Source organism: Festucalex cinctus, chromosome 5, assembly GCF_051991245.1.
Source record: "Festucalex cinctus isolate MCC-2025b chromosome 5, RoL_Fcin_1.0, whole genome shotgun sequence".
NCBI lineage: Eukaryota > Metazoa > Chordata > Actinopteri > Syngnathiformes > Syngnathidae > Festucalex > Festucalex cinctus.
In genome coordinates this window covers 18,409,363-18,435,898 of record NC_135415.1, presented here as the reverse complement: position 1 = coordinate 18,435,898, position 26,536 = coordinate 18,409,363, and the positions used below count along the sequence as shown (strand labels likewise).

At 39.2% G+C, this 26,536-nt stretch overlaps 1 protein-coding gene across 2 annotated transcripts in view; it reads right to left on the bottom strand.

The window, feature by feature from the left end:
- The window catches only part of LOC144019635 (uncharacterized), a 33,601-nt gene extending 8,893 nt beyond the window's left edge, over positions 1-24,708 (bottom strand). Inside the window, exons 1-5 of one of the 2 annotated variants that reach the window (XM_077522816.1) lie at positions 24,294-24,708; positions 4,948-5,003; positions 4,711-4,823; positions 3,741-3,815; positions 96-233 (exon numbers count right to left, since the gene is read on the bottom strand). In XM_077522816.1, coding sequence (XP_077378942.1) covers positions 96-233; positions 3,741-3,815; positions 4,711-4,823; positions 4,948-5,003; positions 24,294-24,385 — 474 coding nt within the window. In that variant the 5' untranslated portion in view covers positions 24,386-24,708. The remainder of the gene's footprint in view (positions 1-95; positions 234-3,740; positions 3,816-4,710; positions 4,824-4,947; positions 5,004-24,293) is intronic. The other variant, XM_077522815.1, reaches the window with a different exon arrangement.
- Positions 24,709-26,536: the final 1,828 nt, after the last annotated feature.

The window sequence follows — 26,536 nt, the reverse complement described above, 5'->3', positions numbered from 1 at the left end:
ATTTCAACAGGCAAACAGCACAACTACCAAAATGATTTACAAAGTAAGTCTCTGGCACCATCTAGTGGTCACGAGGAGGCTTGCCAGCTACTCACAACTATGTCCTCCCGTTCCGAGAACCTGGAGCTCTTCTTGGCCCATTGAGGATGAGCTTGTGTCTTGCTGAGTTCAGCTCTTATCTTCTCCTCTGTCACGTCATCTGCTTTGTGCGCACTAATGAAGGCGTGCGCCTCCTACATGTGAGAATGGAGGACAGCAATTAGGGTATGACAAATGTGAATATAATGTTACATAGGGTAGCTGCTCATGCGCAGCGAAGTCCCAAAACACTCGAGCACAAAAGGGGCCTCTGGTGGTTTTCACTTGGACGGATCTAAAGTTATGCAAACTTGGAGCCAAAGTGTTGTGCAACTAAGAATGGAGGGAAACTGAAAATAACGTCTCCCTCGGTTGTGACGGTGAGAATATTTACTGACAGTAGAGGGAGCAATGGGAAAAAATATCAAAAGCCTCATACAGGACTTAACACAGGCGTTTAAAAACATGACATTCTCTTATAGAACAGTGGTTCGTCCACCAATTACTAACTAAAAAAAACAACAACAAAAAACAAAACAAAAAAAACAATCGTTATAGAATTGTATTTATAAATCATAACGTCACGTTACAGCAGTGTAAACCCAAATCACTTCTAACCCTACAAATTAATACACTAATACACACAGACACGTCCATGAATGATAGCAGGAACATTCATAAATCACAATAAGAGCAGAAAATCCACAAACGTACAGCCAAAAGTCACAATGTTACCAAACAGCGGCCAGACTTTTTTTTTTTTTTTTAATTATTCAATAAACGCGGGATGTGTAAAGATAGAACCAATCATGAATGAAACACATATTCAATACATACTGTGTGCATATGTTTCATTATAACAGTTTGACATATTTTACAAAACAGAAAATATGTCTGCACCTCGAAGCTATCTCTCTGCTCAGGAATGAATTTCGCCTTGGGTTCATTCACACTCATGATAAGTACAGTAGAACCGTTTAAGTCCAATGCCCCTGAGATGGGAATTTGCAGAAAAAAAAAAAAATGCATCTCAAACCACATAAAACATTTGCTTGGATTTTCGGGACAAATCAACAAGAAGTGTAAAGAAAATGTGAGAAGCTAAGAATATACACCAGACGTTACGTGATGGTGACTAATATTCTTCAAGTGTTTTTACTAATAGCAGGCCTTGGATTTTAGAACATTTTACACTTGCATGTGATGTTATTTTAAACATATTCAGTACTGCTAATAAAGGGTTTTATGATTCCGACAGCACATCCACCTATTTTCTATAGTGGTTGTCTCATCAGGACCACAGCCTGGATCTGTCGCAAGCCAGTTACTAGGCATGAACACGCAACCACGCTCACATTCACGCCTATGGAGTCTTCAGTGGACATAACATCGTTTTTCGAATGTTTGAGGAAGCTGGAAAACGCATGGAAAAAAAATATGAATGCATACCCTGGTTGATCTCCTTTGCTCTGCCCCCACCTGCTGGCTGTTTGTGTCATAACTACTATTTCTGCAACCGTTCTTTGCAGTTGAGAGGCTGCATCAAAGCCTTCTGTCTGCTCTAGCATTAAAAAAAACCGTATAAATACGTCTTTGGGACACATAAAACATAAAAAAAAAAACTTATTCACACGTTATTGGGAGCAAATGAGTTTTAAAAACGCTTCCGGTTTTATCCTTGTCCCTTATTTACAATACACGCACTGTTCTTTGTTTTGTACAAAATTACCGGTGACACCTTATAAAACTGTGGCCTCGTGCCAAGCTGCGATAATGTGAGTATAATAAAATCAAAGTCGAATGTTACCAAAACATTGAACTCCTCCCATGTGCTCGTTTTCTGTTTCTTTAGCCTTTTCGTATCTGCCTTCGCATCTCCAACCCTTGTGCCTGGATTGTGTCTGTTACTTGAGTTGAAACGTGCAACAATGGAAACATCTGCACCCTATTCACGTTCGCTTTCACTGCAGCAGAGTATGGAACGCACCCAAGACTCGCCTTGACATAACCCCCCCCCCACTTTGGCCAGCTGAGACACGCAGGATTCGAAGGAAGAAAGGAAGTTGGAAAGGAAGATGGAATGAAGAGCAATCTTAAAAACCTCATCGTTAAAATATATGACAGCTAATTAAAAGACTAGAGATAGTAGCCAAGTGTGATATTTCTGTAATAGCTGTCCAGGATATTTTTCCGTAATACATGACAATAATCAATATGTACATTTTCGAATGAAAAATTTTGTGGGATTGTCTATTGACTAAAATTCAATGATGTGTTTTTGTAATAAAAATGACAAAATACGCTAATTTGGGTACATAATTCAAAGCCTTTTATGGCTGAATTATCGTTATAAAAGTGTTTAATTCAGTCATGCAAAGTTAAACGGTAAATAATTGAGCTGATTAAAATAAACATCAACGCGCATCATTTGATTAAATTTATGGCAGTAGTTCTTATAGTGTGGTAAGCAGGATGCCTCTAGTGGTATGCCAAAGAATCAATGCCTGAATACAATGTACAGTACAAATTTTTTTATGTGCAATACATTCATTGAATCATTATTTAAGTACAGTTTTTTGTTGTTACAGTGGTTTTGGGAATAAAACCTCTGTCTCATGTATGATGAACACTCTGGCCTATTACACTACAATATTTTAATATTGGTGTTCATGGTGGTACTTAAATGACCTTTTGAGTGGTGTAAAAAAATTGAAAACCGCCAAAAATGAATACATTACAGAAATGTCAGCATATTGAGAACTCGGTTCTGTGAACATCAAAACAAAAACAGGAAAATAAGGCACAGCCTTAACAAAATATTTTGAGAGAAAATAAAATTAAAAATGAGTCATCAATTTTTCTTTACCATATTAATGCCTAAGCAATTAATAAAGAATTTGTGATAGCCAAAATTTAACCCTGGAATAAGATTAGTTGTATTTACTGTACAATATTTACTATGGAGAAAACATTGTGTTAAAAAAAAAAAAAGACAAAAAACGTAAAAGGTTAGCCGTAAAATGGTAAATCATTTGTGTAATTTCCACGTGCGCACAGACACGCATTCACACACAATTCACACAAAAGAGTCTCAGACGGTGGCTCACAATAGTCCAGACTTGACAAAAACAACAACAAACATTCCACACAGTCGACTTGGTGATGGCTTTATATGGAAACTCATAAACCTCGTGGTCAGCCTTCACTGCTAAACAAACACTGATCAAGACGCACGGATGCAGAGGAGACACTATAGGACTGCTCCCTTCTGATGCACCTTCGTCATGAGAGCGCTTCCTCTCTTATTCCTCTCCGTCCTGTCACCTTCTCGGTGGGGAGGAGAAACAATAAATCTTTTAACACCAAGCCAAGCCGAAATCTTCAGCTGGTATCAATGTTGGCCACATAGCACCAACACAGGAATAGGACAGGAAGTGCATTCAACACAGGAAACTTACAAAACAATACCCAGTCGACACGAGTGTGTAAATATAGAGAACAAAGGCTGAAAAATGTCACTCCTTGGAAGGAATTTGGGGGAAACCAGCACTAGTTTGCTGCATTTAACATGCCTCTAAAAAAGTATGAAACAAAACTACTAAATTGGTTTGATGTTCACTTTCAAAATGCTTATAATTAAGAAAAAAATTACTGTACTGAACCTTGAAGAAGTGTTTAATGGCTGGAATATGTCCGGCACATTCCGTCCTGCGGTATTGTTCCACATGTTCACCAACCTGCAAACAAACGCAGGATACAAACACGTTCATTCCATACCACAATCCTGGGACAAGCTGGGGTGACAACACGAATCCTCATGCTGTCACTTGGCATCATGGGCTAACACATGTAGATAGACAATAACAATACTCACTGGCATATATTATTGTTTTTCCTCAGCGAAAAACAACTAATACCGCATTCTGAGCATACACGGATACTTTTTTGCTATGTCGATTAATGTGCTAAAAAAACATTGACCTTAAAAAAAAAAAGTGCCAGCGGGTACGAGTTAGCTCCAGGGCATGGTATACATGTCTTATAGACCAGATATTCTATATTTTGTTTAAAAATAAACATAGTTTGTGTTCAATGGGAAAAAAACTTTTTTATAACCAAATCTAAATGTTTCTGGAGTGGAACTTGCATGTACAGTATAAGTTGTGCATATGTTGTGAAAAGAGGAATTAGAATAACACCACATCCCACTTCTTTGTGTGTATTTTTATTAGTGTTGCTCCGATACGTTTTTTGGCTCCCAATACCGATACCGATACCCAGCTTTGCAGTATCGGCTGATACCGATTCCATACCGATACTTAAGGTTTTTTTTCCTCAACATGAAAAAGCTATCCTGCCATTGGTTCAGAGCATTTAAGGGCCAATAGGATATCTTAGATCGGCATGCAGTGAACATGTCACATATCAGTCAATGTTGTGCACGAGCAAGACACAAGATGCTGCATCCAAAATCCTATATTAGCATTGGAATTAATGGTATCGGCATGTTACTTGTGAGTAGTCACCGATACCGATACCACTGTTTTTATGCAGTATCGGCACCTCTGCCAATACCAGTATCGGTATCGGAACAACACTAATTTTTATGTTTTGTTTTGTTTTGCTTTTTACCCAGGCGATCATAGCGATTCGGGGGCCTCCCGTGTCTGCACTTCCCACTCTGCACAGTCCATATTGTGGCTTGGATGCATGGAACTTGCTGGCTAGTTCTGCAACACCACTCACTTTTGCAAAAAAAACAACAACAAAAAACACATGCGTGCATAAGAACTCTTACAAGGCCAAAGTAAATCTGCTTAGGAATGCAATTGCAACATGTGTATTTCTGACATATTTCGATGAACTTACCCCCTGAGTCAGCTAGTTTGAGCTTGTTGGTGAGGCCTTCATATACAAATAAAGCCCTGCGGACACACAGACGCACAAGAGGTCAGTAAATGTGACAAAAACGTGCCAAACACATCCGTCCTGTTGACAATGAGATGACTTCAGGTTGACAACTTGAAAATGATTAGCGTTCCGAAACATCATCACCATCACATCTGAAAATAAAGCAAGCGTACGGATGCAACACGTGTTTTGTCTATCACTGCTGCCCATCGGATGCACACATGTTTTTGCTAAACATGCCTTTATTATGTAGCCTTGCAAAAAATGTACTGACAAAAGAAGTTACTTCAAAATTTATTGCACCCATTTTGGTTGCAAAAGTGCAACCATCTATCATCATCTTTGCTTTGATGAGTGCTAAAAGTGGCATACATCAAGCTGAGAAGCAGAACAGAGTAAAAGCAGGTTGTGACATTTATGCAGGTAAAAAACGTGTTTGGACGGCATCCTTCAGCCTGTCAAGCTTGGGACCAGGAGAGGAAACGTGCTCAGGCTCATAGATCAGGCACATCAAAACGGATAAAAGTGAGTAAAAACCGTTTTTGGTGAGGATTCAAACACTCTTTCCGACTGCATCTTCAGTTAAACGTCACCCAGTTGACATCAAAGGACAAGGACGCGTTTGTTCAATTCTGACATATTTGTGTGAGTTATCCAGCAGAAAGATAAGCTGTCAAATCTTGAACACAACTCTGCATGTATGCACCATTGTGCGTTCAGCAGGCATCGCTCATGTAGGGAGGCCATAAATATCAATGGAACTCATTAATCTTGGACTGAACACTCATTGGAATGTGCGTGTCTGCAATTGTCAGTAAATTTCCCCCCCTGACTCCTGAGGGAATGTCAATAACATCTGGAGCTGCGTAGTGAGTGCACAAGGCCACCAGCAGCTATTACGATGGGTCAAAGGTGAAGGAGCCGTTTGTGTGTGTGCGTGTCTGTGTGCATAGTAAGCATGAGAAAGTATTTGTATTAACTATTTTGCCTCATGAAGCTACTGTAAGAAAACAGCTCTAACAACTACAAAATTGTGAATTACCTGAGTTAGCCTATAAAATGGGTTAAAGTGGAAGTCAACCCAATTTTTCTTTTTTTTTGACAATAGTATGTTCTATGCATCCCACTAGTCTAAATATGGTATTCTGGTTAATATTGCGTTAGTGGAATATGAGTTAAGCAACAAAATCCAGCCGTGTTTATCCATCTCAGGGGGCGGCTATTTTGCCACTTGCTGTCGACTGAAGATGACATCAATGTTACTCAGGTGGTCTCAGGTAACAAACTCCAGAAACAGGTGAGCTCTGAGTGGTCATTGCCAGCCCCTGAGATGGATAAAAATGGCTAGAGTTTGCTTCAGAACTCATTCCACAAATGTAATATTAATCAGAACCTCAGCTCGGGGGCTCTTGCTCGGCCTTTAAATTCTCCGCGTGTTTGCGTAGGTTTTTCTAAGTCCTGCGGCTTCCTCCCCACATTCCTCCCACAGACTCTAAATTGTCCATAGGTGTGAATGTGAGCGTGAATGTCTAGATGTGATTGGTTGACAATGAACGCATGGTGTCCAGTACTCCGCCTCTCGCCCTAAGCTCACTAGCAGTCCTTATATGAAGCGATATAGAAAATGGATAGGAAAATCTGTCTCTGAATGTTCTGTACTCCTGTATCCGGGGGAGTTTTGCAAAAGCAGTGCTGATGGAGCTCAACTTTCACTCGCGAACGCCATAAACGAGTTTAGACTTCACAACGCCAAAGTGGTGTAAAGATAAGACAGCGTATGTGCACGTGTCCATGTTGTTTGTTTGTTTGTTTTCAACCAAAACATCAAAGTATCTCTTGTGTTTACATTTGATGAGCATGAAAAAAAAAAAAAAAGTCACAATAATGATAATAATAATCATCATCATAAGAAATAAAAACATTTGTTTGACAGACAACAGCCCTATAGTGTGAATGTTTGTTTCTCAGCATTCACACAATAACGGCCTACAACAGCTTAATTAGCATCCTGATATAAAAGGTCAGTGTGAGCACAATAAACAAAGGCTGGCCAAAGTCAATCAGTCCATGTATGCGTGTGCAGATGTGTGCGTGTGTGTGTGTATGTGTGCGCACTGAGGACACAATTACCATGTTGTTTGCTCTACTAAGCATGCAGCATGCATAGAGCATGAAGATGCAAGCCTCTTCTCATAGATTTTCATTTTATTGCTGTGCTGGTAATTGTTAATATTTACAGAGTACCCTTATTTAGGTCAGGATAATAATAATGTACTTTTACCCGACAGCAATGCAATAAATCTTGCCTCTATGACTGGTACAATGTTCATTTTAATGGAATGTGTTGTAGACAGACGCTTATTTATTCTGATTGGATGTTTTGGTGCAGCCTAACAGTTGAATGACCTTTTAAAAACAGATAAAACACTTGGATTTATGGAATCCTCAAAGTAAAAACATGTGTATGTCTGGTTTCCTAAACAGTCAACAAGCCAAGGTGCAGACTAAAGTGCAACATTGATCACATTGGTGTTGGTTCCCAGGCACATATTTGAGGTTTGATAACAGGACACGCAAGCCAGCATCTTGCCAGCTGTCAATCAGCAGACTTTGAAACCACTTTGAAAGTTATTAACGGCATGATCATCCTTCGGTCAAAAAACGAAGTCAAGCAAATTACACATTCTCCAAGAGTCACTAGCAAGCTTTTCACTAATCTCATGTTTCCGGACAACAGCCACAAAAACAACACATGCCACTAAATGTATTAGTCTTATTGGGACTCCAATCCACTGATCCTCGCAAGTCAAGACATTCCGCAAGGTCATTGTTGACAAGCCAGAGGTCATATTGGAAGACAGTCCATGTGCGCATTTTCCACCCACAGTCAACAATGTGATGTTGGGGGAGGTAATTATTCTATCAAAATCAGATCTAAAAACCAAAAATTGCTTTTTTTTAAACTACTGTATAGCTTCCCAAATTGAAATCCAAGCCCTTCTTTCTTGCATTAGGTTGGATATACACTACATGGTTCAATGATGCGGACAAACAATGGCCCAGTTGTTAGCATGTCTGCCTGACATGACTTCCTGTGTGGGCTTTGGATGCTCTCGCCAGGCTTGCGTGGGATTTCTCCGGGTAATCCAGCTTCCTCCCACATTCCAAAAGCCAGCATGTTAAGGAAGTCTCTCGTCTAAATTGTCCATATGTGCGACTGTGAATATTTATTTATTTATTTTTTTAATAAGTGGTTCAGTGACACAGTTCAATCACCATCAACCATTGTGGCCTAGTTAGCAAAAGCCTAGAGTCACTCAGCAGTCCCTCCGAGTTTGTCACTGACAGCGGATCATTGTCGTCATCACCCTATGGTGTCCGAAGCCGTCTGGCAACCACCTCAAACTGCCGCCCCCGAGACAAGGGCCATGAACGGCTGACCGGGGACTGCTGAATGGCTGAAGAGTGACGAAGTCGCTGTAATTTTTCTCATATGCCTCCCTATTAGGGATGTCACGATAAGGGCAATAACGTGATATCTTGATATTAAAACTGCCACAATTTCGTCGTCGGCGTCATGTTCACAATATTTAAAAGGAACACATCTGTTAAAAAAGTCATGTTGATTTCCATTTGTGCAGTTCTAGCCCCATCTAGTGGCTAGTTTATTAGTGCAATTTAATTTTCATTAGGGATGTTTTGGCCTTCTATGTTTAAAATCTATGCTAATTGTCAGATGAAGGGGAACGTAATTTGCTTGTGAAGCGATCAATGTGTGCTTGCATTACCTAGTAAGTGCCTCAATATTGTTATTAGAGATTGTAGCTGGTGTATATGCATTGCTGTTATGTACAAAAGCACAATATTGTGCTTTTTTTTTAGTATGAGCTCTATTTTTCACAATATTGTGATCTTTTTTAAATATCGCCAACGCCCCCACAATATCGTGATAATTATCGTATCGTGACCTTCATATCGTGACAATATCGTATCGGGATGTTTGCATATCGTTACATCCCTACTCACTATTTCATCCATTGGTACATGGTTAAGTATTATTGTAAAACAAAATATATATGTACTATACATACTGTTTATTTTTATGACTGATTAATGACCAAACAATTCTGAATATTTAAAGATCAATTATCATGCTCATCCCTCCTGTCAAGCTTCATAATTATTCCTTTACCTGCATGCTCTCCTTTCTAATGACTTGCAAATCTATTACATAATATGGCTAATTATGCAAAAGCCAATTCAAAAACGAATAGATTTTTTTTCTATGAGAGCATGGAAAAAAATGTCTAAGCTGTTTTTGTCTCTGACAGCACTTAAATAAATATGCTGTCGTAGTTTGTAATGTAGATGTAAAGCATGCTTGGGGATGATGGAAAAGAGATTACATGTAATGAACAAGCGTGCAAGAATACTCCCAGCAATAAATCAAATATTTCCGTTTCTTCAGTGTTATATTACTATAAAAATGGATTATGTCAAAACTTGATGCCAAGCTTAATCCCGCTGAGCCGATTTAAATTACTGTATTGACATAAAAACAGCTGTTGTTTCGTTTTTACGCACTGCAAACGTGTAGAAGCAACCGTAACAATGCAACTTGCAAAATCTGCCTCAAAAACACACAGTAGATGTAAATGTAGCTTTGCTGATCGGAAAAACAGAGTCATCCGTGTAACTGAGCCAGCTATGACCTCAGAAGAGAGGAAGAAGAGAAGAGTAGAGAACAGAAGAGAAGTGGGAGGAGCCAAAGTGAGGAAAACACCATGATGTCATCATCTTAACAATGACAAATGAAATGTGTGCATGCATGGCTACCATTGCCAGACCCTTTAGACTGGAGCAACCATAAACAAATAGCAAGTGTTCATCTCAGCAAAAAGAACAAACACGGTACACAAGCACATGTGCACTCAGTCAGATGAGAAGCATGAGCCAGTAACAATGAGGAGAGTTTGTTTTGGACCGTGAGAGCCCCTGTAATACGTCCATGTAATGGACGCTGCCACTCGAGCATTTCAGGATGAACATAACAGAAACAGATGGTGTCTGTAACTGTAGTACTCGTGTAGGCAGACAAAACTTTTTCTGCATATAAGCAACGAGCAAAATTCATATTTATAGTCCATGTTATGCCTCCTGTCCATAAATTACACGATTCTTTTCCAACCTCAATCTTCACCACGTGTAATGACTCCAGCTTTACATCTTACATGTGTGCAAGTAAAGAAATTCCTCATGCTCATACTTGGTAATACATATTTCTCCATGACAGCAAAATCCTACAGGTTCCCCCATGTTATTCATTCATGTCATGTGTGTCAGCAGGGGAGGAACGGAAAGATCTGTGGCTATTGATTGATGACACGGACATGAAAAGAAAGCGCTGTGCAAATGAATGCCAGAACATCACAAACATAAAAGCATCACTCATTCATTATAATGCATGCATAAGGCAAAAAACTACATTTGGTAATAGGGGTGTGAATTGCCTAGTACCTGACGATTCGATTCGTATCACGATTCACAGGTCACGATTCGATTCGATACCGATTAATCCCGATACGAATTTATAAGTCGATTGTTGCGATTTTTTTTCATTCAAATTTAGAAAATACTAATCAGTAAGCTTGTAGAGTGTAAGATTTATATGAAAATGTATTATTTATTTATCTGAAATTTCAGTCTTATAGAGGTTGTAATCTGTTTCATGTTTGAACAGCATTAAAATAAAATATTAAGGCTTAATGTTCCGTTCATATAACATTCTTCCATGCTCAAGGTGTGAATCCTAACCCGAAGTCAGACGTTTTGTTGAATATTTTTCCATTTAAATGGAAGTTTAAAAATCGATTCACACACACACACACAAAAAAAGGCAATGATGATAAGACGTTGAATCGGTAAGACTACCGAATGAACAATTCTGAGCTCTTAAAAAAATAAAAATAAAAATAAAAAATAGATATTTTTTTTTTTAATCGATTCGAGAATCGCGCGATGTAGTATCGCGATATATCGCCGAATCGATTATTTTTTTTAACACCCCTATTTGGTAACTTGAACTTGAAAATGGAGAGCATACCAAGACCTAAACGTACTCATTTTATTTATTATTTTGAATGGGACTTTGATGGTATTTTGGACATTTTCGTTAATTTTTGCATGGTTGGTCAAAGGAGATAAGTAATGTTTAACTCAATATTCTTTTGTTTTGTTCTTCAATGAAACATTTAAAAATTTTATTTACAAATACGTTTACTGACATTTCATGCTTTTTAGTTTTATATTATTTTTGCATGGCTGTCTTTGCATGATAAAATGTTCATTCGTACTTATGCGTGAATAACAGCAACAGTAACGGTATTTGAAAATTGAAACAGTAACATAACATATTATTAAACACTTTTATATATTAATTTATATCATCTTTTAAGTGAGGAGTGTCTATTTTCCTATTCGACACTTATCCCTCCCGTCTCACCCTCAGACCTGGTTTAATGCCGACCTAAGATCCCAATGCTATTTTTAGCCTTTAGTCTACCTCGCTGTCTATGTTTCAGTGGAAGCCTTAGACGTCCCCAACGGCACACATAGCTCATTTCCTCTCTCCAAACATGGGCAAAAGAAGTCCTGCCAAAATCCTTGCCTGTCTTTCCTCTTTTTGTCCAGTGTGTTACTCATATAATACCCCCTGTGACTCATATAGTGTCATGTCTATGTGGCAAGCCCAGCAGCACATGCATTCCACTGTCTCAAGTCTGGACTATATGGTCAGAAAAATGTGAAGTAGCAAACTTAGATAACAGAAGAATGGAGCTAATTTGACTAACTAACTGGAGCTAACTAATTTGTGCCTATAAGGACAATTGTGGTTGTTTTCAATGAAGGAAAGTAATTTACAGGAGGATCTAAAGTGCAAAAGTTTAAATGTCAAGTATAGACCTTAACTTCTGGAACACTTTTGGAAAAATAAGGACCATCATCAACAAAAGTGTGAACATAGACACCAATGGGAGAAGAATATATACTGAAACGATTTACGTCCAGAATATCTTAATTCCAAGGTGTCGACAGAACTCATTTTTACATTTATATGAAAGCTAATGATGTTTTACAAACGTACGGCAAACTGACGTGGTTGTCCAACTAAATATCCATCTGTGTCAAAGTCAGTCAGTCATTTTCTATTTGCCTCTTTCATCCCCTCGAATGAGCTGATGAAACGTGGCTGGCTGTGAAACTTGGCTGCCAACAGATGACAAAGTTTATGTGCAAACTTCTCTGCCAAAGAGCTGACCCACATCCAGTGAGTGACAGGAAGGGGAAGTGCTCGGAACGGGTGCAAAGTAGAGAAAGAATGTGCAGGTAAATTGGAGGGTTGCTGAAGAGAAGAGTGAGAGCGAGAGAAAGAGAGAGCAAACGTGAAGCGTGTTGGGTCTGTTTGTTGAGTAAGATGTGCTTTGTTGCAAAGAGGGGCCGAACACAGAATTTATCCTCACAAGCCAATATGCAGGGGCTCTGGGCTGAGATAGAGTGGAAACATACCACTGTTGACTCCCAAAGGACAACTCAAAATGATGAAAAGTCAGTAAAAGGATGCACAAAATAGAATCTACTTTTCATGTCTTGCAACATGTGGTACAGCATGACCTGTTGTAAGATGTTAGTTAGTAAGCTTCCGTTGGCAGAACTTCAAAAACTCTGACTGAAGATCACTAACAATGCTGTGTGTACAAACAACATGCCATCACAAGAATTAGCAGGAAATCATAAAAAAAATAAAATAAAAAAATAAAAAAATTCTGAGGTTCTGGTTCTCGGGCTTTCCTATGTGAAGTTTACATACTAGGGCTATGCATGTGGTAAGTGTCCTGCGTTCAAAGCTCAGCACTAGTAGCAGCTGGTGCAATAAGTAAGCAGAAGGATTTTTAAACTTTAACAAAAGTTTACATTTTTTTTTACATATTTTCATAATTATGATGGACTGACTAAAGAACGTCTACACATTAAGTCAGCTGAGCTCAGTCATTTCCATTCAGAAACTTATTTTCCACAAGAGCTTCCTTAAACAAAAACATCAGCCATAAGCAGCCAAACATTATACCACCATGAAAAGGCTCATTCATTTGCATTAATAAAAACATGAAAAGAGATTAACGACATCTATGTAAATCACTTTTAAGTACTGTGTACATGTCTCTGTGAGCCATAAGAGCTGCGGTCCACCCATTGATTCACAGTGACTGATACGCATGATATTTGACTGGGTGGAGCACATAACATCGTCCCCTGGAGACGATTAACAGACCACAGAGGCTCTTTGAGGAGAATGGTAATTTTTTTGGAGGGGCACGGATCACCAAATTGATGCAAGATTGCACAGAAGAACATGTGAAGAGAACTAAAATGTGTATTATTGAGCTGTGAGGGCTGGTGTATCGAAAGGGCCTTGCATGGAATGCTTATAGGGGAGGAAGAAAGACTTTGTCAACAAAATTCCGTGTTTAGAAGTGGACAAAGAAAACAAGTAAGTATTTAAGTGAGTGCCAAGGTCCGGTGAGAGGAGAACAGTCCATTTGATGCTGAGGCAGGCGGAAAACGCAGCGGGGGATGCAAAGAGCGAGGCAGAAGGAATGCATAGTTAGAATAGCCATTTTTGAATGTGTTCAAGCTTGATGCCAATTTTGATAAGACATATACTTATTGATGTAAGTCGGGTGACCAATTGCGAGGCTGTGCATGCCAAGATGGATTGTTCAAACAGTGGCACTTGTGTTTTAGCAGTTAGTTAATCCTCAATGAACACAGAGGCCAGTGATTGCGTAAAAAGTAGCTCCACAAGGACCAATTCGACAGCTAACACGTTTCTTTCTATGTAATGCTAATGCTAAACACAGCATATTTGACCTCAAGGCAGAATTGATGACTGAAACATTACAGCATTTTAGACAGGATTAAATGAAGCTCAGACTGTTCACATTTCAAAAGCTGATAAGAAAGTTCAAGTTCACCTCACGATAAGTCAGGCTACAAATTAGAGGAAGCTCACGTGTGCGTGTTCAAATTTGACCTTTTTGGTCATACATTCATCTAGAATTCATGTTTCTCCACTTGACTTTACTCACCTCTTATGTGGTCGGTCTATACTACAGCAGGAAACTGTGAAGACTACGCATGCATTGGATAAATTAGATGGAACAGGACAAACAATAACAATAGAGGGAATGAAACATTCCTGTATTTACTCACATCATTTTGCAGCTAGGAGGGGTTGTGACAGAAAAGGTTTTTTGTAGTCAATGCTAATGTGACTGAAGTTGAGTCGTCTAGTCATTTATGTCATCAATATATTTTCAGTACAGTGTAGCGCAGTGGCCCCCAACCTTGTTTTGCGCTATGGAATTGTTCCACGTAGACATAATTTGATGGACCGGCATAGGAACAAATATAAACAAATTAGTAAATGCGATTCTATGTTACGCTGAACGTAGTTGTTTTAGTTACTGACAGCCCTGCCCTTGTTTCTCTTCATCTCATCTTGTATTGCATATGTATAGCATAGCGTGCTGCTAAAGGTTGAATATCTTTGACCATGAACAGCACCTGACTTATCTCTACTACAGTTGGTGTTTGGTAAAGTCGTAGATAGTCGTATGACATGAGGATGTTTACGTTCAATTAGCTAGCGCTAGCAGATGTTGCAGAGCAGTTCTGCTTTTAGGGGACTATTTGAGGAAAGACTTGAATATTTGCTTCTGGTTTAACATTTCCACAAGCTTTGTGTACCAATGCTCGTTTGCTGTGCGGCCCCACTACCCTCCTCACCTGTTGCTTTCTGTGAGGCATCCATTTTGCTCATGCAAAAAACAAGTGATTAGCATTTAGTTGACTTCAAGTTCTAAATGTCATGGACAAGATCCACCAAGTGTTCAAGACTCTAGATCAGGGGTGTCCAAACTACGGCCCGGGGGCCATTTGCGGCCCGCCATCCATTTTGTTTTAGTGGCCCGCGACATATGCTAAAAATGGCATTTGACTCGGTTCAATTAAAATAAAAACAAAGATGTTTGGAGATGGTCAAAGTAAGAAGGGAGCGCGTCAAAAAACACAGGTGCTATTAAAGGTTATTTTAGTTAACTAAAAACAAAACAAAAACCCTAAAATTCAAAAAACAATTTTGTTAACGTAATAAAATAAAAACGAAGGTGCTTTTTAAAAAAGAAAACTAACTGAAACTACAAACTACAACTAAAACTAACTATAATTATAGCAAACATGTCGTTTTAGTCTTTGGTAATTAATTTTAATGCACCAGACTTTGGGGATGATTTTAAATGTGATTTTTAGTAGATTTATTTTGATATAATAATGACTTCGCCCCCATGGTGTTTTTTAAAAATTGCACAAAATACTACACATAAAAAAAAACTAAAACTAATACAAACTCCTCAGCTCCCCTGGTAAGGTCTATTTGAGGGTCTGTCAAACAGTCAAACCTGGGAATAAGGGGCAATAAGGAGGAGAGTGTATCCGAGGGGCTGTATCCCTGACTGAGTTCACACCGGGGGAACGAAGACCAACGGGAGATGGAAAGATGTAAATGGAAAAGCTGACAGGAGAGTGAATGGATGGTTGCCAAGGTGGCTAAGCAGTATGTGCTTATTGAGTGTAGTGTTCCGGGAGAGCTGAATGGGTCAAACTGTTCTGATGCTTTTACATGGAGGTCAGCTTGTGACAAGGGGTGGGAATCAATAAGCAACCAGTGATAAACATTATTGGACTATTTTTGATGGACTTTTTTTTAGCGCTTACAACTACATCATATGGTGCCCAAAGCGCTTTACAATGCCTCACATTCACCCATTCACACACCAGTGGTCAACTGCTGCCATGCATGGAGCTGCCAGGTCCACTGGGAGCAAATCGAGGTTCATTGTCATGCTCATGGAAACTTTAACATGGTCGCCACGGGTGAGGATCGAACCCACAACCTCACGGATAGGAGACGACCACTCTACCACTGAGCCATGTCACCCCACAAAACAAGACTAATGGCAAAAAACATTCACCATACACAACACGCATTAGTTGCCGTAGCTTCAGAAACAAAAACAAAAAAAAAGATTTTGTAAAATGCTGTTTAATGTATGTTTATGAATGTATGTTTAATAATGTTTTACAACTGATTTAAGCTCCAAGACGTGCATGAATGAGTTTTGTACAGTTGAAAAACGTAAAAATAAATGTATGTAAAAACTGATTACTTTTCAAAATTGTCTTGAAATCCACAGGTCAACCTCGGTCCCTGAGCGGACTGTGTTCAACTCCACTGCAAAGTACTTTCAATGAAAAGAGGAGGGGAAGGAGTAGGGGGTGATGAAGAAGAGGAAATGGGGGATGAGTATGAGAAAGGAAGAGGAGAAAGTAGCGATAAACTCTCTAAAATTGTAGGTTTCTGAGATTACACTGGCATTTCCTGTACATGTTGTCTCACACTGTACATGCGCACGTGCATCCTCGAAAATGGGATCATTAGAACATCTTATCTTTTACCATTTCCATACAAACAAGCACATTCTCCTTAAATGTAATCTTTCCTCCCTTGTAACTCCTCCACCTGTGCTCTCTCGTCCTCCAGTTTTTCATCAGCCTCGCATTCTCTGAGGACCACCCAGCATTTCGTCTCACATGTGGTCCTTTTCTCCATATATTTCACTTAAGTGTGCTTTCATTTTACGACCTTTGCCAACGTCTGCTTTCATTGAATTCGCCTTAACAAACAACCTAATGTTTCCACTCAGGTCGCCACGACAACAGACCCTCAATCCCTCCTCGTCCAAGTAACCCACAATTCCCACCAGCAGCAAGTTAAGAGACCCCAGTCAAGTGTGATTTTGCTTCATGATGACAGCTTGGGGGCGGTCCTTTGTAACCATGGCGATGAGAGAGCGAGCCTTTTAAAAGCTACTTGGCAAACATTATGACTGGTGATAGCGGACATGTGAATATGTCCTTAAAAACACTTGTTCACACATGGATAAAAGTTACACACAAACAAGCAAACAGCTGTTTCTCCTGCATTTATTTTCCCAGGTTATGGAACCAAACTTGTATAATAATATTTAAAGATGTTTGATATTTGGAGTCTATTCCAGCTGAAATGATCTATCTGGGTTGCAAACAGCCACTGGGCCATAGTTTAGACACCGCTGGTATATGCTAATTTTGCATACGTGCACTAGACTGGATTCTATCTTTGGAGGACACTGCAGCGAGGACAGATCCTGCGCAATGTCACAAAGTTGGTCGGAGCTGCCATAAAAAGAAAAAAAAAAAATACTAAAAAAAAGTTGTTAAAAATAGTTTGCACTTTGCATGAATACACATAACAGTACACACTTCCTCAAAAAAACCGCTTCCTCGTCATTTTTGGATACTGTACCATCAAAATAAAATATAGACAGCAATGGCCAATTGGCAAAGTTAGATAAGTCAATTTTATATATATCTACATGACCCTAAATCAAAGTTTTCAAACAGAGGGCCTCTGACACTGTATTGCACTGCAAAAGGGAAGTAATAAAGAATCTGTTATATCACTGGTGTTGGCCGAAAGAGGCAACAGATTCTCATGGGCAAAAAATACAAAGTTTTACATCACAATCATCCAGCAACAACGCCATTTGAACAAGGATGGGAATAAAAAGTGTTTATTTGATCTTTAACAATTTCGATGTGGATTCAACGTAAGTTACGATGACCAGCTGTTACGGATTGACTGTGGTAGTCCCGGATTTGAGCCTTGGGTCCCGAGTCCCAGCGGATTTTGTCCCAGTGTTACGCAGGTCCCATCCCGTAGTCCCGTTTTTTGCCATGTGTATGTCAATAACAATGTTGTCATAGCGATTCATACGATAAACCCATTAAATTGCATCTACTCCCTAGCAGGCGTGTTTTCATCATATCGAAACTAGAAATACTTCCTGATGCCTTCGGTGCCGGTTGGCATGGGTTCACTTCTCCGCCTGGGAGACTATGTGTGGCTTACGTGATGTTAGCTTGTGTGAGTGAGTGAGTGAGTGAGTGAGTGAGTGAGTGAGTGAGTGAGTGAGTGAGTGAGTGAGTGAGTGAGTGAGTGAGTGAGTGAGTCAGTGAGTGAGTGAGTGACAAAAAAAATAAATAAAAAAACAAAATAAAAGAAATACTTCCAGTTCCTACTTTAGTTTCTAAGAATCATGGGAAATGTAGTCCTACTAGCCGAACGCTGCGATCGCACAGTCAGGCCCAACGCAAACTTTTCTGGAGGGATATTTCGAATGATAAGGAAAACGACACTGCCCAATAGCTGTCGGGCTGAGCTAAAAAGGTTGGATAATGGTGAGCGCGTCTTGTTTAGCGCTGTTAAACTGTCAACCAAGATAGAATTTGTATTAGCAACTAGGGGTGTGAATTGCCTAGTACCTGACAATTCGATTCATATCACGATTCATAGGTCACGATTCGATTCAATACTGATTAATCCCGATACGAATTTACAAGTGGATTGTTGCGATTTGTTTTTTAATTTAAATTTAGAAAATACTAATCAGTAAACTTGTACAGTGTAAGATTTGTATGAAACTGTATTATTTATTTATCTGAAACTTCAATCTTATACAGGTTGTAATCTGTTTCATGTTTGAGCAGCATTCAAATAAAATATTAAGGCTTAATGTTCCATTAATATAACATTCTTCCATGCTTAAGGTGTGAACCCTAAGACGTTTTGGTGAATATTTTTCCATCAACAATGGATATTTAAAAATCGATTCGGCCGCCTATTGAATCGATTCGAGAATTGCGCAATGTAATATTGCGATATATTGCCGAATCGATTTTTTTTAACACCCCTATTAGCAAAACAACTGATTTTCCCCCTCCCGGTCGATTAATTTTGTGAAATTGTAGCATCCAGGTTTTTACTTTTAAAAATCTGGTCACGCTAGTGTAAGTGCTGTCTAAAGAAGTGAACATTATTTGTGCTACATATGCTAACCAATGTACCATGCTGCCTAAAATATAGCATATTTTGACATGAAAATGCTCTATTTTTAATGTGGCAAAGACTGACCATCATTTGACACACTACTGCACCACTGTCATTTGTGTTACATGTGTTCAGATTGTGTTCAGCAGACAGACATATGCAAAACACACATAATAACTATGTCTGATTAGGCCCGACACCTACCATTATACCACCACCACACCTTCATCTCAAGAGCCCAGATGAATGTGATTAGTGTTTAAGGCGTCACAGAAAGCAGTTGTTTAGTGATTACCGCTGCCTCCATTCTGTCACTTCAAATAAACTGACATGTATATAACAGCTATTATAGCCATCACTCATTGTCATTCTCCTCCAACATGCCACCCACAGAGGGGCTCAAGCCAGCAGGTAGAAAGGCGTATGTTCAGTCAGTGTTTTGCACAAGAAAAAGACCTCCCCAACATGTATTGTGACAGAGTCTGCCTTACGCAACATTTTTTGTGATTTGTTGTACATTATCATTTTTTGGGGGGGAAACACTTAAGGCTACCCGATCACACTTTTTGGGACCCAAGTCCAAGTCCGGACTAAAACTAGCTAGACTGGACTAAAACCCTCATTAATAAGGAATAACTGCATTGATTTATGACCACCATGTTCAAGTCAAGTCATCTTTATTTATATATTCTGAGCTCTGCGTGAATTTGACAATATTTGCAATGTGACAGGTGGATTCAGAAGGAAGTGACAAAAAACAGAACACGTACGCGGACGTTTTTTGGTCACTTCTTCTTCTCTCCACTTTGTTCCCCCTCCAGTGAGGAAATCACCTGTTTGCGTGCACGCTAACGCGTCGGTGTCACTGAGTTTTGCCTCCCTCGCAGGTGTCTGACCCGTAACTTTACACCCCTTCCCTCTTATTCATGCATGAACATGTGGAAAATCTGGCACACAAACACCTCGGCTCACAGAAATGTGCCATCACTGGAGACGGGTAGACAAAAGAGGACAGACAGTACCTTGCATGCATTGGGATTATCAAAAAATAATTTATTTATGAGCGTGTGCATGATTAATAGATTCGACAGATGGAATAACAACATATTGGTCAGTTGATTAGAGTAATACAGTAATCAAAACACTGGCCTTATTTTTTCTTAATATTAATTCAACAACAGTATTATGTTAGCGATTTTAATACAGCTTACCATCGCTAGTTAGAACATATTGTAGCAACCCTTGCATATAGTTCACAAACTTTGTAGTTTCCTATGGCCTGGAGGGGTCATGAAGGCCACAGGAGACGTTTTTTGTAAGCCGAAAACATTAATAGCTGCAGCCCTAGATGGCAGCCAGTGTAGTAAAACCAACTTTCCACCTTTATTCATACCAACATAGGCCTAATCATATCATAAGGATTCATGCATTATTTACTGAGCACACATGGGGAATCATTATCAAGATTCCTAAAATGATTACATGAGTTTTCACTGGCCCAAGCACCGCCTCAACAAAAAAAGTTTTGTGGAAATCTTTTAACTGCTTTCTGCACTGTACTGCTAGCTAACAAAAGCAGCAATCAAAACATAAAAAAAAAATTGTTGCTATAGCGACTGCTTTATTTATTCTGTCACTGCCCGTGTCTGTATCTGGGACATTGTGAAACACGAGTGCGCCGCAAACCGTGTCTGTTTGTTTTGTAAAAAGAAAGCGTGACAGAGATCACATCACAGTTGGCTCGATAAAGCCCCCCGCACCCATTTGTGATGAATACCACTGCCAGGTCAAGCTAATCAGCTTAACCTGACACAATGCTGCAAACATTTCTGTCAGCTGATTCACACATACGCACATTTTTTTTTTATGACTGGCTAATCTGGCATTGAGTGGTTTACACTTGGCGGCAATACGTCTTTATTGGCTAGTCTGTTGAAAATTAATACTATGTGCAAACCAAACTGCTTTCCCAGGAATTCCAAGAACTGCGCTCATACAACTGAACTATCTTGGCTAACTTTTCGATCAAAACATACAAGCTACAAAAGGAAACTTTGTCTTCAATGCCTCCATAAATACTTTGCATGTACACAAAAACATCCATCCATCAATACAGCTTGTCCTTTATCAGGAAGTCCATCCCAGCTGACTTTGAATGAGTACACCCTGGAGTACACCCAATCACAGGGAACATATTGACTTGGGATGTCACGATAAGGGCAATATCGTGATATTAAAACTGCCACAATATCGTCGTCGTGGTGTTCACAATATTTAAAAGGAACACATCTGTTAAAAAAAAAGTCAGGTTGATTTTCCTTTGAGCAGATTGAGCGCCCTCTAGTGGCTATTTTATTAGTGCAATTTCATTTTCATTAGAGATGTTTTGGCCTTCTATGTTTAAAATATATGCTAATTGTCAGATGGAGGGGAACCTAATTTGCTCGTGAAGCGATCAATGTGTGCTTGCATTAGCAAGTAAGAGCCTCACTGTTGTTATTAGAGATTGTCTGTGGTTTATAACCATTGCTGTTATGTACAAAAGCACAATTGTGCTTTTTTTCAGTACGAGCTCTTTTTTTTTTTACAATATTGTGATCTTTTTTAACGCCCCCACAATATTGTGATAATTATCTTATCGTGACCTTCATATCGTCATAATATCGTATCGTGATGTTTGGATATCGTTACATCCCTAATATTGACAAATACATATTCTTATTGCTTATTTTGGGAATGTGGGAGAAAAGTGCAAACCACTAGTGCACTATGCAAACCCATCATGTATTTCTCCATCGGTTTATTATAATGTGACATTTAACATCATGTCAATTTCTCAATCATTAAATTGTGCAGGTGTACCTAATGAAGTGTCCGATGGTGAATAAACGATCCATTATTAGCCACAAGTGGATCCATGCACCGCCAGCAGCAGTATATGTCAGAGTCAGACCATCCCGTGTGATAACCTGCAACCTGACCACCTGACACCTGCGCATCCCCATGGTGACACGTCAAAACAACACCCAGCTCTCATTCCGTTTTTTTCTTCTATTCACACTGAACGCAGCATTCCCAGCACGCACGCAACTTCTCCTCACATGTGATCACTGTTTATAATAACCAAAAGTAGCCCAAATTACAAGTTGTGTCTCGGCCAAGCACTGCAAAACATGTGCGCTCGTGTGGGAGTCGAACCCGGATGACGTCCAACTCTGCAGACTCCAGCTGCATGAATGAAAAGCTCAAATTTGAATGGGTAAGGTTGGAAAAAAGCTTCCCATCAATTCCCATTATGTTCAGTTTTATTTCTTCAGTGCATTTGGGGTCATCTTTTCCAAGTTCCATGTTCGTCGACATGTTGGAGAGTCAATCCCACTCAGCAACTTTGCATTGAACTCAGCTTCTCATTGGATTCTTTGGCTTGTAATCTGCCGCCTGTCAAACAATGCCATGTACACAATCTTTTCCAATACGCCCAGAGGACACAATGTCATGAGTCATCTGTCAAACCACACACAATGGCACACAGTATTTATTCCTGCATGGGAGTGTACTGCAGACACGATCACAGTGAGACATATTACCATTAATTGGCCTCAAGGAGCGTATGAGTACACTACCAACAGGTGTGTATACAATAGCTTTCAGAAAAAAGTACAAATCCCCAGTAAAACTCGTAGTTTCTTTTTTGATAGCATCTGTTTTATTACGTCTATTTACATTACATATTTGCAATGGCAATGCAGAATGTTTCCCAAATGAAAACAAGAGCGTCCCAGAGCGGATCCGGTTCATTGTAAGTTCCGCAGTACCGAACTTTGCGCAATCAGTGTACAGCTTGTGTCCACTTGTAATGTTTGATCTCAGCGCCAATATCTGACATTTTACCTCATACTGGTAAGTATTTAGTTTTTTTTTCCCCATTGTGTAGATAGATACATCATAGAAATATTCGAAACTGTCTTTAATAAGATACAGCACAGTTCCACAACAATAATAGTGAGTCTGGTTGGTATGCGTACCAAAAGGGCTCCCTCTACTGGTACGTCAAAGAATCACTGTCTAATGTCAATTAAGTTACATTCAATTTTTAAATGGATCCAGCGACACCTTCTGAAAATAATCGTATTTTTCCAGATTTTTCAGGAAGCACAAAAAAATTAACCATTTGCATCATTAGTGAATGACTTGGCAAATTTGGCAAAAATTGACAATTTTTTCAGAGGGTGATGACATTTGATTTTCATCTGTTTGAAATGTTTGAGCACTTGTTTAGGTAATTTTTATTATTTATTTATTTATTACCTTTGTGTACAATATATTTCAATTAAGTCGTTATTTAGTATATGTAGTTTGCTAGTGTTATGACTGTTTTGGGTTAGGTCAAGGGGTCATTGTGTTCTTAAGGTCCCGTATTTGCTCACTTCTGATCATGATCACAAAGCTATCAGTTGCTATGGTACTATAATTATCATTCGGTCCTGTATTTTAGGTTGTGTATTTGTGACTCTTGTTTTGTCATATAGACATTTATTCTGTCATATAGAATTGTGCATTGCCCTAGTGAGAGTTACTGAATGAAACCTGTCAGTATGTTGTGGTTTCGTAAAATTTTAATGTGATGTTAATGTTTAAACTGCACATAATTTGACAGTGTCTTACAATAATGTTAATATGCTGGGAAATAAAACTACATCATGTGTATACAGGTAGCTAAAAAAATAAAAAAAAAAGAACAGTAGCTAAAAAAATAAAAATAAAAAAAGAACAAACAAATACAGTGTTGAACCTTGCTTGTAGTCGACTACTAATATTAAAGCATGGGATTATCTTGTGCTGATTTCTACTTAATTAAAGTATGCCTTTCTGAAACAGAGCAAGCAGAAACCTGATCGTGCCAGCAAAGAAGACAAGCTGAGCAGAGGAAACGTCGATCTTTTACACTTTGGGGGCAGTGAGTAGTGGCTGCGCCATGCGTGCGTAATGGTCGACCATCACCTCCTCTCGTACACTCTCAAGAGGGACGTTCGAAGCTTTGGTGTACTTAAAAGTGTCTCTCACTATGTGTAGGACAATAGGGTTATAAAAATAGCCCACGTTGCGTGCGCCGTCTTGCAGAGCAACACTTTGTTCATTGGATTAATGAAATAAAGCCTCCAATTAATTACGCAACCGCTCGTTCAGTAACATTGAATTTACTACTACTTCGAACACAACGGGATTATTGTGGATTTAATGAAACAGAAATTGTTACCAGTTGGTGGAAGAGCGAGGGTTAAGGATATCCTCCTTGGCCGTGAGCAGTGACAGGCTGTAGGTATCAAGGTTCACCGTTTGCATGCTCATGGTGCGTTTAAGGGTCCAGACCTCTTCCCGCAAGATCGACTCTTCACTGGTCCCCCAACTTGTGATCGGGGTGCGACTATATGCTGGGATGAGCCACAGCGGGGAAAAAAACAACCACGGCCGTACACAGTGGAGAGTCCGAAAAAGAAGAAGAAAGCAGTCCGCGGAAGGCTTACACGCAGGTTGCACGCAACGTGGGCTCAAGTTTCAAAGTGGAACAATCCGTCGTGCATGCAGCCGCTGCGCACTCCCCTGCGTGGATCAGACCGGAGTGTGCACACTGGGCTTTGTGCAGAGAGGGGGCAGCGGAACGGAATAAGTTTTCGGCAAAAAAAAAAAAAAAAAAAAAAAAAAAGCCCCACCTCCTGTTGAGTGAGTGGAAAGCGTAATGACTTCACTGGCTGGGTAGCACCGTGCACACGAAAACGGCCAATCTTATTGGTGCGTCACTACTTAGAGTGTTTATTCTACATAATTTCAATTATTCTACAAAAATACTTGTGCGGGTTTTAATTACTTATTATTTATTCTACATAAATCATTTCATTTATTCTATATACATTTAATATACATAAATACAATTATGGTTTTATACTTAGAGTATTTATTTCACATGAATAATTTCATTTACTTTATATAAATCCTCGTATGTATTAATTATTCTACATAAATACTTTTATTTATTATACATTAATACATTCACAGTTTTATACTTAGAGTATGTATTTATTAATTGTTGTAGTATGTATTATATATCTCTCAGAAAATTTTGTTTGTCAACCATTTTGCTCACAAAGAGGGGGTTCATAAGCCGAGGTCCTAATAGCCAATGCCGAACTAATGCATTGTAAAATAAAAATAATTAAAAAAAAAAAAAAATCTGCAACATGAAACAATGATATGGTTAATTAAAGAGATGGGTAGTGGCAATGTAGCCACTTTGAACTACCAGTCATTCGCTGTCTGTTTTGTTGAGCTCCACTCGCCACAGTCACTCCACACATCCAAATAAAGCCATTTACTGCAAAAGAAGGAGCAATTTCATGGGAACTGCGCATGACGAAGCCTGTGTGTGGCATAAAACAAAGAGCAACGGGAGACTGCGTGGCTGTCAGATTGTGACAGAAAAACTGGTTGCACAATCAAACATTGTCATGAATTGATGCTCAGACATGCACCCATGAGCACACAGACTGAATTCAATACAAAACAAACACATTCACACACACTACTGTAGGAACACTGAATGGGCCTGTCCGTGGGCCTTGTGGATGATGAAGTACCCTCATGAGCTTGGGAACCCCTTTTGAGATTGTTTGTGGAAATCTAGGACAAAAGTCAAAGATTCAAATGGCAGCTTTTTTTTTTTTTTTTTTTTTTAGGAGTCATTTACTGCGATTGGCTGGCAACCAGTTCAGGGTGTACCCCGCCTACTGCCTGAAGCCAGCTGGGATAGGCTCCAGCACCCCCACGACCCTTGTGAGGAGCAAGCGGTTAAGAAAATGGATGGATGGATGGATGGATGGATGGATGGATGGATGGATGGATGGATGGATGGAGCCATTTAAACATGGTAATAAAAGTGAATTGAGTTAGCACCAAAATTCTTTCGACACTTTTTGTCAAATGTTCAGTTTGCTGTTCCCAACAATCATACAGTTGGCAATTTAACATGCATTGTCAATCAAAACCCAACATTATTATTTTTGCAAAAGCAGACTTAATACAAATCTTGGTTTGGATCTAATTAATTTGTGCTTGTGTGTCTAATTTAGTGGTAGCTGAGCATGTTTTCAAAATCAACAATAATCAATAATTTAAAATAAAAGTCAGACTGAAATGTTTAAATAAACCTAAAATACAAATACAGAAACATGACCTAAATACATGAAAATGTCACTACCGTGCATGTGGTCAGCACATCGTCGTTTGCATACTTGTGTTTTCTCTGCCATCCTCCCACATTCCAGAACACACATGCCAGGTTAATTGAAGACTCCAAATAACCCACGGTTAACCTTTCCTTCCATTGATCATTATGGGAAATGTCAGGTTACTCACCAATGGGGTCTGTCTGAAAATTACAGCAATTTGTTTACATTCAGCTGCTGGCGCTGAAGCCATAGCTAACACAGGTGAAGTCATGTACAA